The following is a 16,336-nucleotide window of genomic DNA, read 5'->3' on the forward strand; positions in this document are numbered from 1 at the left end:
TCTGTGAAAATGTTACTCTTGTAAGTAATAATGTAACTGGAATCTAAGAACAAGATTCAAACCATCACCAGAATGCTTGCAATACCTTTTTGATATGGGTAGGTTTGGTTTGGGGTTTGGTTTTTTTTAGAAGCATGGTGTTAGCCTTGCAACATGCGGGAGAGCTTTTGTGCATGGATTGATGACCGTTGCCTGAAGTGTTAAAACATTTAATGTTTCACCTCCAACTCAAAACTGACAGAAGAAAAAAGCCTGCAGAAGATTTGGGAGGAATGCATGGGCTTTCTCTGCCTGCCATTGGAGGCAGCACGTGCAGATACTTACAAAATGAAGAATATAGAAGGAAGAGCAAGATTTCCAAGTTGAGAATCATCTGGATGCTAGCAGTCATTGCAGAAGGACTGGGACTACTGCTTGAAGTGCAGATAACAATAGGAACTACCTGTGATGGTTATAGCTTCATCTGTCTATTATTGAATGAATAATGGTTAGCCAGCCCTCATATGTTACCAGGAACTCTTCTAGCAGAATCAAAGTATCAAAACCAATTACAATCTTGACATTGCCATCAGTTTTATCTTGGTCCTCAGGTGCTTCCTTATCAATACTTATCTGGGACAGTGCATAGCTGATTCTATGGCTATCTTCCACTAGTCACTGTGCCAACTGCTCCTTTCCTTCTCGCCTGCAAATGGCTGGGGCACCAGCTTCTAAGAGTTACTCATCAAGAAAATGATTTGCTTGGTGTCTGAACGGCTTTGGACTACCTGTTCTCCACTTCTGGAAACCTGCCTTCTGGAAGTCCACTTGCCCTTTGGATTACCCTATAGTTTGACCCAGTGATCAGTGACAAATTCAGACTGTTGTTTTTGAAGGGCCAAAGATTTTAGTTGCCCAAACTTTGTAAGGTCCATCACCACAGTAGCAGTTAAAGTAGCAGAAGTCAAAGGTGCTTCACCTCTTCCAGTAATAAGGCTGCTTAAAGGCCAGTGATTGATTTTAGGTTGAACAGTTCCTGTGTAAGTGTGGCTTATGAAGACCACATAGTGTGTGTAGCTTATGAAGATATCATTTCTGTGCTGGGACAGTGTTCTGGTTTGAACGGAACATCAAAACTCCTGCAAGTGATCACATGGTGGGTTATCAGAACAGGAAGGCTTCTCCTGGTTCGTTTTCAAACCTGGGAGATGGGCTGTGATGAAATTGGGTAGTTCCGTGAGTTTTCTGTGAGAAATTTTAATGAACACATATGTTGCCAGGATTGTACAAAGAAAGGCAGAGAGATGTCTTAGAGGTCGTATCTCTCACCAAGAAGTGAGATTTGTACTTGTTTTTTGGCTTTGTGCAGTAGAAGGCACTAAGTCTTCTTCCACTCAAGTTACTCAAACTTTTGCCTTTCTTGTTAGAGTAATTTTTCTCTCTTCCTGCTTTGCCTTTGAGTTTGAAGAGCCATAGAGGAAATTGTGTTTTATGGTTGTGATGTAAGAAACAAGATCCACAAGCCAGAAGAATTCTCTTTCTGGGTCATTTGGACTTTTCCCAATAAATTAAAAGATTAGGTGAGGTTATGCCACCTAAGTAAAATTTTAATACTACTTCTGCTGTCTCACAAAATTTAGCAGTCAGTCTTTGAAGACTGTTCTCTGCTTTTGGACTCAGTTTCTTAAAGGAAGAGAAATCTCACTGAAGAGAACTTTAAAGTAGAAGGATCTTACTGAAATTACCATTGAGCAGTAGCTGGCAGGCAAGTCTTGTTTCTCAAATGGAAAATCTCACTCATTCTTTCTGGATATCTGCAAAGCAGCCATCATCTCTTGGTACACAAGAGATGCTGTTGTATATAAAATAATACTATTTATGTGAGTTCCCCCTGCTGCCACTAATACTGCTTTATATACATGAGTTTGCATAGGAAGTATTCTGGAGAAAAATACGGAGTGCTTTTATTTACTAGTAGTAATTGTAGATCAAATTCCCTTTTTTTTTTTACTACAGCCTTAGGAACACTAGTTTTCAGCATATTCACTTGTTAATACAGATACTAGAGAGGGACTCTTCATCAGGGACTGTAGTGACAAGACAAGGGGGAATGGCTTTCAACTCAAATGGGAAGTTCAGGTTAGATTTTAGAAAGAAGCTCCTCTCTGTGAGTGTGGTGAGGCACTGGCACAGGGTGCCCAGGGAAGCTGTGGCTGCCCCATCCGTGGCAGTGAACAGTGTTGGATGGTGCTTGGAGCAATATGGTCTAGTGGAAGGTGTCCCCGTCCATGGCAGGGGGTTGGAACTGGATGAGCTTTAAAGTCTTTTCCAACCCTGATTCTGTGATTCTCATCACAAGTTCTTACCTCCTGATCCTTGGCATCTTGTCCTTCTTCCATCTCCTGCTGCCTGCTTTTCCCTATCCCAAGAGTTTCTGTGAAGGAGAACTCGCAGTTTGATTATGCACTATGGGCAGGTCCTTTCTTTCAGCTTTAGGATGCCCAACTGTGTTTGCTTTGGAGATTAAAACATACCTTCAAATAACAAGATTTTGTGGTGAAGACAGAAATTCAGCTATGTTAGTGGTAAGTTTATACTTCGTAGTTGAAATGGAATTATCAAACTGTGTCCCAGCACTGCACTGTGAAAAAAAAAAAAAAAGCCCAACCCCCCCCCCCCCCCCCCCCCCCAGATTTTTAAATGCAACTAATTGTCTCTTGCAAGCTGAGGTATCACTGAAGAGGCCATGTGTTATCAGAAGATTTAGTTGCTAAAATCACAGGGGGAGTGGAAAGGAGAAGGTAGTGGGAACTAGCTTTTCTGCATTTAGTGATACACAACTAAATAAAGAGAAAATAAAGGGAAAATAAAGGTTTATCCAGGAACATGTGATTACCTGAGATTCATGTCTGGAAAACTGGAGGTAGCTGAGGAATGTGGTTGCAGTTGCACCACAGATTGCCTTCCCTTAATTTATTTATTTTTTTTTTTATGTCCTGTATGTAGAGTCATGCCATCTACAGTCATGGCAGGTCCTGTCCTTACTATCTCATGCCTTTTGACATTGAAATGGCTGAATCATTGTTAAGTTTTTTTTTAACAATTTTTTTTGTTTTGTTGGTTTCAGTCACTGATTGACCCTTTTTTTCCACTTCCTTTTTTCCCCCCTGTCTCTCTGTGCTTCGCTGGACATGGCCCGTAGGGGAGTTCTCAGGTGTGTATCTCCTTTCCTCAGTTTCCTTTCTTGTTTCTTTTTACCTTGTTGAGGTCAAGTGGTGTGGTATACACGTGTGATACTCCCCTGCTCTTGTCCAAACACGGTTGGCTTTGCAGACTTCTCCTGCCTTGCTTGGTTGCCTTGCAGCGGTGGGTCCCTGGGCAACAGGATGTCCCCACTCTATGCTCACGCCCGTTGCATTTCAGTAAGCTTTTCTTGTGTGGCTTTATGCAGGTTTGTTACACTGGCCTGTCACTCAAGTTCTTGGGTCTCAAACTACTGTTTTTTTCTGTCAGGACGGATGCTACGGTTGGAGCAGAGCTTGGGTGGGCATGGAACTGAGTGAGGTTCCCACTGTCCTCTCAGTGAACTGTGCTGTGAGGAATCCCTCTGTGTCCATGGTAGTCACTGGGTTAGTGGATTCACACTGGCCTTCTGGGATAGCTGTAGTAGTATTAAAGACACTTGCTTGATGGATTAGAGTGGTACAGCCTCTGTCTTGCATGGAAGCTTGGCCTTTCTGGCAGAACTTGTGATAGCTCTGTCTTGTTTTAGTGGAGGAGACTTGCTGCCTTAGGGCTATGCTCTGTCCTCAGAAGGCACTTGGGCCTTGATGGAATTTCAGATGAAGTCAGGGGGATCTCTCTTGATTTCAGTGAAAACTGGATGAAGTTTTCTTTGTAGTGAAGGCAGATGCGGTACCATAATACTGTGTGGTAATGAGCTCTCTCACATTCCTTTACCCGGCACCTCTTGCTGTTGGCTTTAGGGTTACAAAGGAAAGGAATGGCATCATCCTTTCTCTTAGTTCAAACTGCTTTTACTCTGAGCCGCTTTTTCATGGATGTTTCTCAGAAAACCTCCTGCTGAAGTTGAGTTGGAGTTTGTCAGAGTGGGGAGGTTGATTTGTGCTTGTACAAAAAGTCCAGATGAGAGCTTTGATATCCACCCTCCTTTTGTTTTCTTCCTGCCCTTATCCTTCCCTCTCCTTGTTCATAACGTCTGTTGAACCATCTTGTTGTGAGGATCGGAAACTCAAATACCTCTAGTGCAGGGAAAATGATGAAGATAGAAGAAACTCATTTTGAGCTTGTCCTGACATCTGAAGTGTAAATCTCTCCTAGGCCGGGCTGCAGCAAAACAAGTGTAGATCAGTTACTATTGAGCATCACCTCTAATGGCACCACACACAGATGTACATATGCTGATGAGCTGCTCTGTTTTCTATTTACAGACTGGTACTTAATGACTGCTTTTGTTTTTCTCTTCCTTTCTTCCCCTTTGTCCCCATCTCTTTCTGTTCCCTTTCTCGTATGGGATGGCTCTCATAGTACGGGATGATTTCTTTGGTAAGGCGAAGGCCTTTTTTTTCCTTTTTTTTAATATGCATTTTTTTCCTAAACTTCTTCCATTCACTCAACATCCCTCCATGTGTCTTGCATTTCCTTGGTTTGTTTTTTTTTTGTGATGGTGGTGTCACCTTTCCAAGAAGCAGGATGCAGCTGGTCAGTAGCAGTGACTTGTGGATTCTCCTCTGTTTCTTGTGGTGGATTATCCACTTTGATGGTTCATACTATTTGCCTGGCTATGGAAGGTGGACAGTGTAGGATGGGCTCTGTTTAGGGCTCTGTCCAGATGTCTTTTCCCTTTGCTTCATGCCACAAAGGAGTAAAGAGATCTCCTTTTAGTCACTCCATGGTGTTTTGGGTTTTTTTCCCATGAGTAGGACCGTCCCATTACAGCCTGCAGTTATCTTCTACCATACATTCTGTGGCTCTAGGAGGCTTCATCCATTTCTTGGTTGCAGGACTAGCCCTTCAGACCTCTCACTGGTTAAAGGTTTGGGCTGCACTGTGTCACACACTAATAAAGTAGAAGGTGTGCTGAGGATGCTGATGTTTGGATGCTGTATGGCTTTTAGTCATATGGTATGATAGCTCACTCTCTTCACTGAGTTCCTTTCTCTCCCCAGAAGAGCTGCAGAGAAGGATAGATGACTCAAGGATAAAAAAAATTTAGTCCAAAAAAACTGGGCTGAGCTCTTTCCCTTGATGTCCCTCAGCACCTGTAATGTCCTTGTGCCATTTTAATGTCTTACTGGCAGGATATTTGATCATTTGTAGAATCACTAAAAAGGAACATAATTTAAAAGAATTTAATAAAGTGATGACTTCTTGGTCTTCTAATCAACATATGGCATGCTACAAAAGAAAGGGCTGTAGGTCACTCACCAAACCAAAAACACACTTGAATTTACTCTTAGTTAGTGTCTTTTTTGCTATTTGCAGTATTCTCTAACACAGCATCCAATGAACACTTTGCCTGAAACATCAAAGTGATTAATTACCTGCCTACTGATTTTCCAAAAGTTACTTGAAAATGCTGCTTCTTACTTGTTCTTGCTGGGAATTTGCTTTTGCCATCATAAATTCATCCCATTTAAATGTGGGAAGAGGAGAGTTGTGATGTGTTCTCACTTCCTGTATGGTACCATGTTTTTCTTAACTTCCATTTACTTCATGTTTGTGTTGTTTTTATTTTATTGCAAATATTAACAAATCAATCATCAAATAATGGTTCATGAAAACTGTTGATGTTTTTGCTGTAAAGGAAGTGGTAGTTCAGAGGGTAGGACAAGGAGCACGTCAGCGCACACACTGATGGTTGTGAGGCTTCTTCATGTTCTGGGATCTGTGGTGAGAAATGAGCTACAACCTTCAGCATTGTTCCCCAACAGGGAGAGGCCTCTTTGCCTTCAGTTCTCAGGTGGCCTCTATTCCCCATTGTAAGACAGAAGCTGACGCTGGCAGCCAGCAAGATCCTGGCAGCAGGAAACAATCCACATGTGCTTTTGGTCCTTAAATTCCTTTCCATTTGGTTTTGTGAAATAACTGAGTTTGACTTTCACTCTTAGCCCTAGGTTTTTCAAAGCGCTTGCATCCCAGTCTGCGTATTGCAGTCACTGTATGTTGATGTCCAAGTGCAAGTGCAGTGTGTCTGATTTACATGTTTTGGGTGTGGGTCTTGAGTGATGGGACTGAGACTTCAGATTTTAAACGTGTGAGAAAACTTTTAAATGTAGAGAGATCAACAGACAATATGAAGTCTTATTAAAATTGCTCTCATGGAAGGCTGATAATGGGAAGCCTTTCATATGCATGAAACTGGTCACAGTCATGATTCCAAATTAGTACCATGAAACAGAAAATTTGGCTTATACTGAGAAGGAAAGAAAACCACTGATGTGCAGATCTGGCCAGCAATTTTGACAGTGTTTTGCTGTCCGCTGTGAAAAACCCATGAACTTCTTCCTTCTTTCTGTATGAGTGATGATAAAAAGTGGTTGCAGTAGCTCATGGCTGAAGCAGGAGTTACTGACTTGACTTCCTCTGATTGGCATTAGTGAAGCTTTCCTCTGTCCCTCTTAAGGGAGCCTGTGAAAGTTTGGGGTAGGAGGCTAGGTCTGCATTTGGGCTCTTTACAGAAGGACACATGGGTGTCTTTGCTTGTGCTGCATGGTCTTTCAGCAAGAGATACTCCACTCTCCACAGCAGGATACAAAGCCTAGAGAAGCCTAACAAAAGCAATTCCTCTTCCTCAAGCATGAGTCAGGCAGTGCCACACAAGCTTCACATTTCTAGGGGAGCAGGTGAAAACTTCCTGGCCTTTCTTTACAGGAATGGGCAAAGAAGTGGGGAATCTGCTGTTGGAGAATTCGCAGCTACTGGAAACCAAGTAAGGAACTTGCATGCTCTGAATGGCCTGCCTAGTAGTTACGAATGACGCGTCATCTTGAAGTAGGTCTTGGACAAAACTCTGGCCTCACAGGGGCTTGCTTGTTTGTCTAACAGGTTCTCTTGAATACTTGCTGTTTGTTCAATTGTAGAAGAGGAATTGCTTTTCTGAGCAAGTTTCCTAACTGTTTCCTTTCTGGAGGCACTTGCAGTCTCTTAGGCATGTGCTGTTAGGGTCTGATCCCAACTGAAATCGGTGCCAAGCTTTTAATTTTCAGTGGTAATCTAGGTGTGGGTGTGATCCTCTGTGAGGACATTGCTGATTTTATTTGCAAGGTTTGCCATTTGGAAAGATAATTTTCTTACTATTGAGAAGACTTTTCAAAGAGTAAAGAGATGATAGTGGAGAAGCAGACAATGTAATGGACTTATTTTTTGAGAAAGGCTGGCAAACCAGATAGTAAAGCTAAGCAGCCAAGAAGAGGAAGGTAGAGTACTCTGAAGGCAGAGTTTGAGAACTTTGTATGATAGGATGCTGATTTTAAAGATTTTAAAATACTTAACAATTTAAGATATTGGAAGTGCTTATTTATATCAGCATCATCCACAGTTATCTACAATTACAGATAATAGCAGTTATGAAAGTTGTATTTCAGATCTTCAGTATGTTAAAAACAGATTTGAGCCTTATACAGGTGATAGGTTACCCTTACACCTGCTTCCTGCAGTATTCTCCTATCTTCTTGAGGAGATGGTCTGTCAGTCAGGATTCAGGACTGGCCAAACCTCATCCTGACCAGTTATGGTGATCCTGTGTTCTTCTGCATCTCCTTCTTGCCCAAATCTTTTCCATGAATTAGAGCTGGTCTAAGTTGTTTAAATACACCCATTTCAACTGTCAACTGGTTTTGGGCATTTTTTGCTTACTGTCCCTTTCACACCTTAAAGAAATGCTTTGAATGTTGTGAAGAATGATTTGATTGCCAAGGTGGACCAGCTGTCTGGAGAGCAGGAAGTGCTGAAGGGAGAGCTTGAAGCAACAAAGCAAGCCAAAGCCAAAATGGAAACCAGAGTCAAGGAGCTGGAGGAGGAGCTGAAAAGGTGAGTGAAAAGGAAGCTGGGAGGACATGAGTGTTAAGCCCATTTCCTCTGCTGGTTTTACTGTGTTCCCCTCATGGAGTTCAAGGTACCTTTACAGAGTACTTCAAGGCTAGTGGTAGCTGACTAGGAGATATTTTTAGTGTTATGTTGTTTTTGCTGAATTGGATTATTGAACTTTAGAAAACCTGCAGTTTTCCTCTCCAGGAATAGGATTCTGCAGCAAATCCAGGCTTCCTGGAGCGAAGCGTTCAGGGTTTCAATTTGCAATAAAAAAAAAAAGGGACTTTCAAAACCATCAGTTTTGAAGGAAACTGTCAAGAGTTTCATCCTCATAGCAGCCAGTATAGCTCTGAGGGTAATGAATGCTCAGTTAATGAAAGAGCTAATACAGCTTCCCATAAACAATATTTAAATGCCAGTATTGGCAATTGTTTCATTGTTCATAAAATGAGAAGAAGAGGCAGAAGAGATTTTAAAGTCCTATGCAGGTAGCATTTGGAGTGATCCCACTTCTTATTTTCCACTCCATCTAGAGAAACCGAAGCCTGAATGCCTAGCAAAGCCTGTGATGATTTCACATCCATAAAGCTAAAGATGTCACATGGAGCTCAAAGAAATACAATTAGGTTTTAACTTGCACTGCAGTATCTCAGTGAAGGGGACATGTTTGTTTTGCAGCTGGAGTCTGGAAGGTTGCCTCTGTAATCCGAGCACAGAATGACCAAGAATAACACAGACTGGTCATTTAGGTGTTCAAAATGTCTGAAATGAAAGGCTCACAAGCAGTGGAAATTACGACTGATTTTTTTTTTTTTCTTTTTTTAATGTCTTCTGAGTCATAAAAATATATCATGTGTATAATATAATAAATATGCTGTAGGGACATGGACTTCTAACTGACAAGTGTGTGTTTTTTAGATGGAGACAGCTTTTTTTTATGCAATGTCTATACTGGTAATAAAAGTTCTTGTAATTCAGATGGGATTGTATGACTGCACCTTGTTATGGAGTTTAAAGAAACTAAAAGCACTCAGTTAAATATGTTATTTTATTAACATGGATGTGCTGTTCTCTTCTTTACTATTATGGCAAACTGTCCTTCCCTTTAGAAGCTTTTTTCACTGCACTGAAAACAGAAGCGACCCAGAAGAAGACCTTGAGCCAGTATTTTTACTGTTGATAATGGCTCAGTTTCCCCATGGTGAAGATCTCATCAAACATTTGAACATAGACTATGGCTCTGAAATAGAAATTGGCTGGACTGTTTCAGCAGTCAGTATTTTGGTGCTTGCATTAAATGTTCCAAATAAATCAGGTGACTGTTGGTGAAGCTGTTCAGAGTAATGTGCTGCAAGAGAGAGGGAAAAATATCAGAGAGCTATCTCATGGTTTGTATGGTTAGCTCACAGTTCGAAAGTGTTTCCTTGTGATGCATGCAGACAGAACATCCCATAGATGGTTCTCCTCCTAAAACCTCAGGGCTAGCTGTGGTTTCACTTGCTAAGTTGGATGCCTTTCTTCCTCTTTCCTAGAGTGAAATCTGAAGCCATTGTTGCCCGACGAGAACCCAAAGAGGAGGTGGAGGATGTAAGCAGCTATCTCTGTACAGAATTGGTATATTACATTACTAAAATGCCTGCGGGGAAAGGGGGTTTATAGACTTACTCTGTATTAGTTCGTATATACTAGTCCCAAAATGCAGCATGATCTGCCTGTGTTAACAGTGAAGCTAAATCTGGTGAACTGAGGGTTGTTGCTGATGGGTGTTGCTAGCCATGAGATTACCTCTTCAGATGACTTTCAAACCATAGTTTGGTTTGAAAAGATGAGCAGCTGACACCATTTACCTGCTTCTCCCTAATTTTGAATTAAAGCCTTGTGTACAGTGTGATTTCTCTCAGGGTCGTGTGATAGTCAGGCTTCTCCAGAAACAGTTGTCTTCACTTTGGCAAGGAGACTGTAAGCCGTGAGGACATTGTGCAGAGAAATTCAGGTTATGCAGTCAGCTCTGCATCAGTAACAGCTGCCTTGTATTAGTTCTGTAATTCAGTCTTGCAGCATTGTTTTTCTCGTTATTTGTTTTACACAAGCTAGTAGTGCCTGTTACAGGGTGCAGGCCAAGAAGGCTTATGGGCGTGACAGCTCTTGCAGCTGTTCTGGCTAAGCTAGAGGTTTTTCAACAACGATGAACTGTAGCCAAAAAAACTCAACCCAAGCCTAAGTACTAACAGAGATTTTTCATGTCAGTGTCAACTGCTAGGACAGGGAATTAGATACACTTCAATATTACTGTGTTCTTACTTTGCGAAAGGTACTGGAGCAGACTCAGTTTGAGCCTAGTTTTCTTGATTTAACTGGGATAAACTTGTTCTGTTGAGAATTTAGGTAGTAAGAAAATTTTCAAGTTATTATTGTAAAATGCTGAGGAGGGATGAATTTCTTTTAAGGTGAGCTGACAGAAGGTCTGTTTTTTTAATTAAAAGAAAAAAGCTTGTAAAATTCCTTTTAATTTATGCAGTTCTTGTTTTGACTGCTCATACAGGTGTATTCCAAGTCCAGGAAGGCTGGAGAGGGACTTGGTTAATTTGTGCTATTCCAGCTCCACCAGTACTCACCAGCCAGGCTGAGCTTGGGAATTGCCAATACAGAGGCAACCCAGTGCCACTTCCTAGTAATGAGTTCCCAAAATCTTTAGAATTTCCTTTTTGGCAAATATTTTCCCTAGCTTAGTGATGTTACTCTCATTTTCCACTCAAAGGAGACAAATCAAATCTCATTCCTGCTGCCTCCTAAGCCATGTGCCCTCATTGGAAGGCCAAGTTGTGTCACCAGAGAGGAAAAGGCTTTCCTTTAATTTCTTGTGCCCTGCACCTTTATCAGTGTGTTACTACAGAATGCCTCCTTCCTAGTCATGTTGAGAAAATGGATAGCATTATGTGGTAGCTCCCTGCTGCTCATGCCTGGCTTTGCTAATGAACTAAAACTTTGATTTCCAGACTTCTGGATCAATGGACTACTGTGTATTCTCATAATTCCTTGCAGATGATGAAAACACCTTGCTGGCAATAGTCCCTGCATGGGGTTTTCAGTTTGGTGATGGATTTTATTCCAGTTTCCATGGGTTGGTAGAATACCCCAAAAGTCCATGGGCTGTTGTTTGGAGTTCACTTGTCTAGAATTAGCACCTCCTAATGGGGAATTCTGGGGCTAATCAAACAGAGCAGGAAGCGAACTAACAAATCTATCTTTCTGACTCCTGACTTGCCCTGTACTAACATCAGTCCCATTCCATCTTTTGTTGGCTGAAGCAGTGCTCCTCCCCTCTGCAGGACAACATTCCCATAGCTCAGCGTCGCCGCTTCACCCGTGTGGAAATGGCCCGGGTTCTGATGGAGCGCAATCAATACAAAGAGAGGTTGATGGAGCTCCAGGAGGCTGTCAGGTGGACAGAGATGATCAGGTGAGACTGGATATTGGTGAACATTCCTATTTAGGAGAGAACCTGGCCATGGTTGACCTCGTGGTCAGTGGAACCTCCACCAATAGATAGGTTGAAAAGTGTTGAAAGTTTCTGCAAACTGTAGATGCTTCTCTCCTAGTAGCTAAATTCTTTCCCTCTTATTCCTGAACCTGGGTTGCAAATCTCAAGTTGCCATTTTTCTTTGGAGACACTGGGCAGTTCTTTGTCTTGTTTGTTTTTTGTGAGCTAATTACACTAGAAGAAGCTGTAGGGAAGAACATTGCTTCTAATTGAATTCTAAAGGCTATGGCTTGAATTGAATATTATGCTGGGGTTTATAGTTACCAGCCTAGTACTGATAATATTTCAGGGAGTTGATAAAACTCTTAAGTTGAACACACTTACTGTCACTTCATGTCTACATTGAAACATAAAATAGTTGTGTGTGCTCACTTCCTCTGCTGTGTTTTGAAACATGTCAGAATGAATTCTGAATCTTGACGTGGCTTTCTTGATGGAAATGGCCTGTTCATTGGCGAAAGCTTGGGTAAGAGATGCTGAAATTAACGTGCTTCTGCTGTGTTTGTCATTAGAGCTTCCCGTGAACACCCATCCGTCCAGGAGAAGAAGAAGTCCACCATTTGGCAGTTGTAAGTGCTTTGGTGTTTTGCATAGCATTGAGAAAAGGGGAAGTGTTGCCAATTCTGCTTTAGACAGCAACTTAGTAGACTTCAGCATTAGTGAAATGTCAGCTAAAAGTGTTGTTAGCTGAACCCATTTGCCTTCAAGGGCTTCCTTTGTTCTTAGTGAAATTAAAAACAGATCTGAACCTCTGTACTGGTTTTGTTTTACTGAATGAAAAAGATCATGAGTATCCTGGAATGGCAACATACATACACTCACGATCAGTTTTAATAAAGGGCTGTTTTCAGAAGGTATTTGTTTCTGGAAGCTAAAACCTCATGTCAGTCAAACTGAGGACTTGGCTCTCTGTTTGAAATAGGATAGTTTTCATGAAGGGCATACAGCCCCTGATTGCATACCTCGTTTCCCTTGTTGTGAATCTATGATGTGTAATCTCTGCCAGTATGTTTTCTCTTATCTCTGGGTCTTCTTGTGTCCTCAGCTTTAGCCGTCTGTTCAGCTCTTCCTCAAGTCCTCCACCAGCAAAGAGGACCTACCCGTCTGTGAACATCCACTACAAGTCTCCAACAACAGCAGGGTTCAGCCAGCGTCGCAGTCACACCATGTGCCAGATCTCCTCTGGCAGCCGCACCCTGGAGTTCTTCCCTGAAGAGTGAGTTCTCACGCTGTGTGCCAAGCCAGCTCCCCTGCAGCATTCCTAAATAGGAGCTTTTCTTAAAATAATCTGTTTTCTGTGTTAAAAAAGGTCTGTGTGGTGTTAATATGTTTCTGTTCCTTGTGGTTTTGGTGATCTCTGTGATCTTTCGCTCATCAGTTACCACATGGGTGGTGGGCTCGGCAGACTTCGTTCTTTCAAACATATCAGTGCTGTGGAGCTCTAGGCTGTGATGGTTCATCTCAGTAGGGACCACTGTAGACTTGAGCTGGCCTCAACCCTGGTTCTGCACTCATGTTTGCAGACTGTGATAGAATGAAGTAGAGTGGTTGTGGTAGAGAGTGATGGCAGCACTGGGACAGGAGGGTGGAATGTCTTGCCCGACCCTATTGACAGGGAGTTCAGGTGAAGACAAAAGTTCTCTCAACAGCACATTTAGGTTACAATATTTGGTTTTAATCTTGGAATGATATTTTAGAAACCTGTTGAGAGCCAGTTGATTCCCTGTTTCTGAAGGGTTTTTTGAGCATTGAAGTGGAGATAACAAAGATTTGGCCTGCAGCTATAGATGCAGGATGCCTCTCTGTGCTTCCTAACAGAGTTTTTCTCTCTCTGATGTCCTGCATCTGTTTTCAAAGATGGATTTAGTTTGCTTTGTGTTTCCTCCTGCTATGGTGACGCTCCCTCAACCTTCAGTTTCTGTTTTTAACCGCAGACTAAGAAGTAACACTGTTGGTTCTCTCCTCAGTGACTGCACATCCTCAGCACGTCGTGAACAGAAACGGGAACAGTATCGCCAGGTCCGGGAGCATGTGCGGAATGATGATGGGCGATTGCAGGCCTGCGGCTGGAGCCTCCCTGCCAAGTACAAGCAGGTAGGAACCTCTCTCTGGGTAGGCTGAGGCAACATTGTCCCTCGCAGTGAAACCAGGGGAGACCTAACTCTCCCACTGGTAACCTTAGTCCTTAAATATTTCAGTTAGAGGTTTCATATGCATGTATGTTTTCATGATAATTGTAGGCACAAATCAAATCAATGTTTGCTGTATCCCCACTGAAGTCAGTGGAGGGAGCATTCCTCTGCCTGCATGAAGGTGCTGAAAGAACCTACCTTATACCAAAAGTAATTAAACTGTGTTGTCCAGGCCCCATTACTTAATCATAGAACCACAGGATCATAGACTCACAGACTGATTTGGGTTGAAAGGGACTTTAAAGTTCATCAGTTCCAACCACCTGCCACAGGTAGGGACACTTTCCCCTAGACCAGGTTGTTCAATGCGCCATCCAACCTGGCCTTATTTACTTTGTTATTGTAACCGGGCTTTAACATTATGTATTTTGTATACACTCTGAGAACTTTACCAGTCATTCAGTATAAAAGCCAAATGCACTGCAGTTTGCTCCCACTTCTTCCCAGCAGTAACACAAAATCAAATTTCATCAGCCTCATTTCTTAGCCTATAGGCTAATTTCATTTAACTGGTCAAAGACCATCTGAAAGGAAGGAATCTTGCAGTGTGGTTTGAAAGTGAATGGTGTCCCTGCCCGTAATAGTGGGTTGGAACTAGGCGATCTTTAAGGTCCCTTCCAAGCCAAACCATTCTATGATTCTGTGAGTTTCAGGCCATGATGGAAGGAATGCCAGTGTTCTGACTTCTTTGCAGGGAGCATCCATTAACAATCCATCCGTTAGCAGTCTACTAGCAGTGCAGTGTGTCCTCTGTTAACTGTAACTGGGGCACAATATCATGGGGAGAGAGGCATACTCTAGGGTAGGCTGCTTCCTCCCTGCAGGGACTCTGTTTCATACAAGATGTGAGATGAAGCCTTAGTAGTACCCACGTCATAGACTATTAAGTTTGGTTCTGCCGTAGTGGTTACAGATCTCTCTTACCATAGCCTGGTGTTTACAGCTTTGTACTGTCTTTTTCCTCCTCTCTTCCTCCACAGCTGAGTCCCAATGGCGGTCAGGAAGACACTCGCATGAAAAACGTCCCCGTGCCCGTATATTGTCGCCCATTAGTAGAGAAGGACCCAACCATGAAGGTATATTGTCTCTGCATACCATTCGAGGTCCAGAAAGCGGACATGGAATAAGCAAGGAGTTTTAGTCACTAAACGTGCAATTTTTACAATAGTCTGTATTTTTCTTAAATTATATATTCGAAATTTCAAAATCTTCTGCTACCTTTTTTAGAATATGGTTTCTAGTGTATGTAGGGAAAAAAGTACATCTCTGCAAGGACATCATTCTCAGCAGATTTTGGTTGCCAGGGCCTATGGTTCTGTCTTACACCTTATGCTTTTTGAGACAATTCTTACATAATATCAATGACATTTTGTGCTTATAAGACTTCTGGTAAAACTTCTTAGGGTATAATACAAAACAACAGAAATTAATAAAAATGATTAGGTGAAAGTAAAAATGCATTTCAACACTTCAGATTCCGCTGTTGACAGGGATCCACTGGTAACAGGCCAAAATTACCTAGAACAGGTATTTGTGAAGCTGCGTCTGTCAGTACTAGAGTAGAATGGCAATAATAGAGTAGAACTGCAGTTGAGGATAGGTCATCTCTCTGCACATATATTGGCGATAGCTATTTGTTTTGAAATAAGCACTTTGTTGTGAACTTAATTCAGAGCTGATTCTGGGATGTCATTCTGATGTTTCGGTTGTAAGAAAATTCTTACTCTGTTAATTGTTTCTAGCAGTTTGACTTGCTTTTTGGATAATACTCTCTTCAGCATCTTTCCATTATATATTTGGTTTTGGACTTTCCTTCCCAGCATTCTCCTAAAAAACTGTCTGGAAGTAGCTCCAGGGCGTTTAGCTAGATTGGATTTCAGAAAATATTTAGTGTGCTGCTTTCACTCTGCACTAGTTACGTAGAGAGCTAAACCAGCTCCTTTTCCTTTTTTGGGGGGGAGGGGTGGGTGGTTGGGTTTCTTGTTTTGTTTTGTTGGGGTTTTAATGCTGTTTTGTTGTCGTTTCATTTTTTACTGTCTTAGTTCTGTAAATAGCGTTTTCAGCTCCGACAAACTGATTTTTGGGCAAAAGCCTTATGAGGAGGCAAGAAGAGTGCAAGGGATGGGAGGGGGACACGACTGCCCTGAATATATTTCCTCAGCCAAGCAGTCACTGTCAGTTGTAGTTAAGCAGTCATGCTTTTCTTGTAGCCCAGGCTAGTAACATCTGCCATGCCCTGCTTGCTTTGCTACAATGGCTTAGGAACCCCAAAGTCAGAAAAACTGAGGAGCCTGGTTTTAGGCACCTGATTTATTGTATTTATTTTCTTTAAATCTTTCATTTGCATCTCTGAAGAAAAAAAAACAACTGACTTGTCGTGGTTTAAACCCAGCCACACAGCTCGTTCACTCACTCCCCCTCTTCCTCCCTCTTTCTTTCCTTCCCCCCGCCTCTGCTCCCGGAGGGATGGGGAGGAGAATCTAAAGAATGTAACTCCCGTGGGTTGAGATAAGAACAGTCCAGTAACTAACGTATAACACAAATCACTACTGCTACCACCAGTAATAACAAT

General features: G+C 42.1%; 1 protein-coding gene across 32 annotated transcripts in view; it reads left to right on the forward strand.

Moving 5' to 3' along the window:
* MAPK8IP3 (mitogen-activated protein kinase 8 interacting protein 3) overlaps window positions 1–16,336 on the forward strand; it is a 78,585-nt gene that overhangs the window by 39,481 nt on the left and 22,768 nt on the right. For 11 of the 32 annotated variants that reach the window (XM_062626703.1, XM_062626719.1, XM_062626690.1 and 8 more), the window contains 10 exons: window positions 3,182–3,193; window positions 4,528–4,545; window positions 6,874–6,931; window positions 7,879–8,031; window positions 9,564–9,645; window positions 11,340–11,491; window positions 12,085–12,141; window positions 12,618–12,788; window positions 13,540–13,666; window positions 14,745–14,840. In XM_062626703.1, coding sequence (XP_062482687.1) covers window positions 3,182–3,193; window positions 4,528–4,545; window positions 6,874–6,931; window positions 7,879–8,031; window positions 9,564–9,645; window positions 11,340–11,491; window positions 12,085–12,141; window positions 12,618–12,788; window positions 13,540–13,666; window positions 14,745–14,840 — 926 coding nt within the window. The remainder of the gene's footprint in view (window positions 1–3,181; window positions 3,194–4,527; window positions 4,546–6,873; window positions 6,932–7,878; window positions 8,032–9,563; window positions 9,646–11,339; window positions 11,492–12,084; window positions 12,142–12,617; window positions 12,789–13,539; window positions 13,667–14,744; window positions 14,841–16,336) is intronic. The other 21 variants (XM_062626696.1, XM_062626704.1, XM_062626705.1 and 18 more) reach the window with 12 other exon arrangements.

This window comes from Pezoporus occidentalis, unplaced genomic scaffold (assembly GCF_034315485.1).
Source record: "Pezoporus occidentalis ecotype Australia unplaced genomic scaffold, CSIRO_AGI_Poc_V1 ctg297, whole genome shotgun sequence".
Taxonomy (NCBI): domain Eukaryota; kingdom Metazoa; phylum Chordata; class Aves; order Psittaciformes; family Psittacidae; genus Pezoporus; species Pezoporus occidentalis.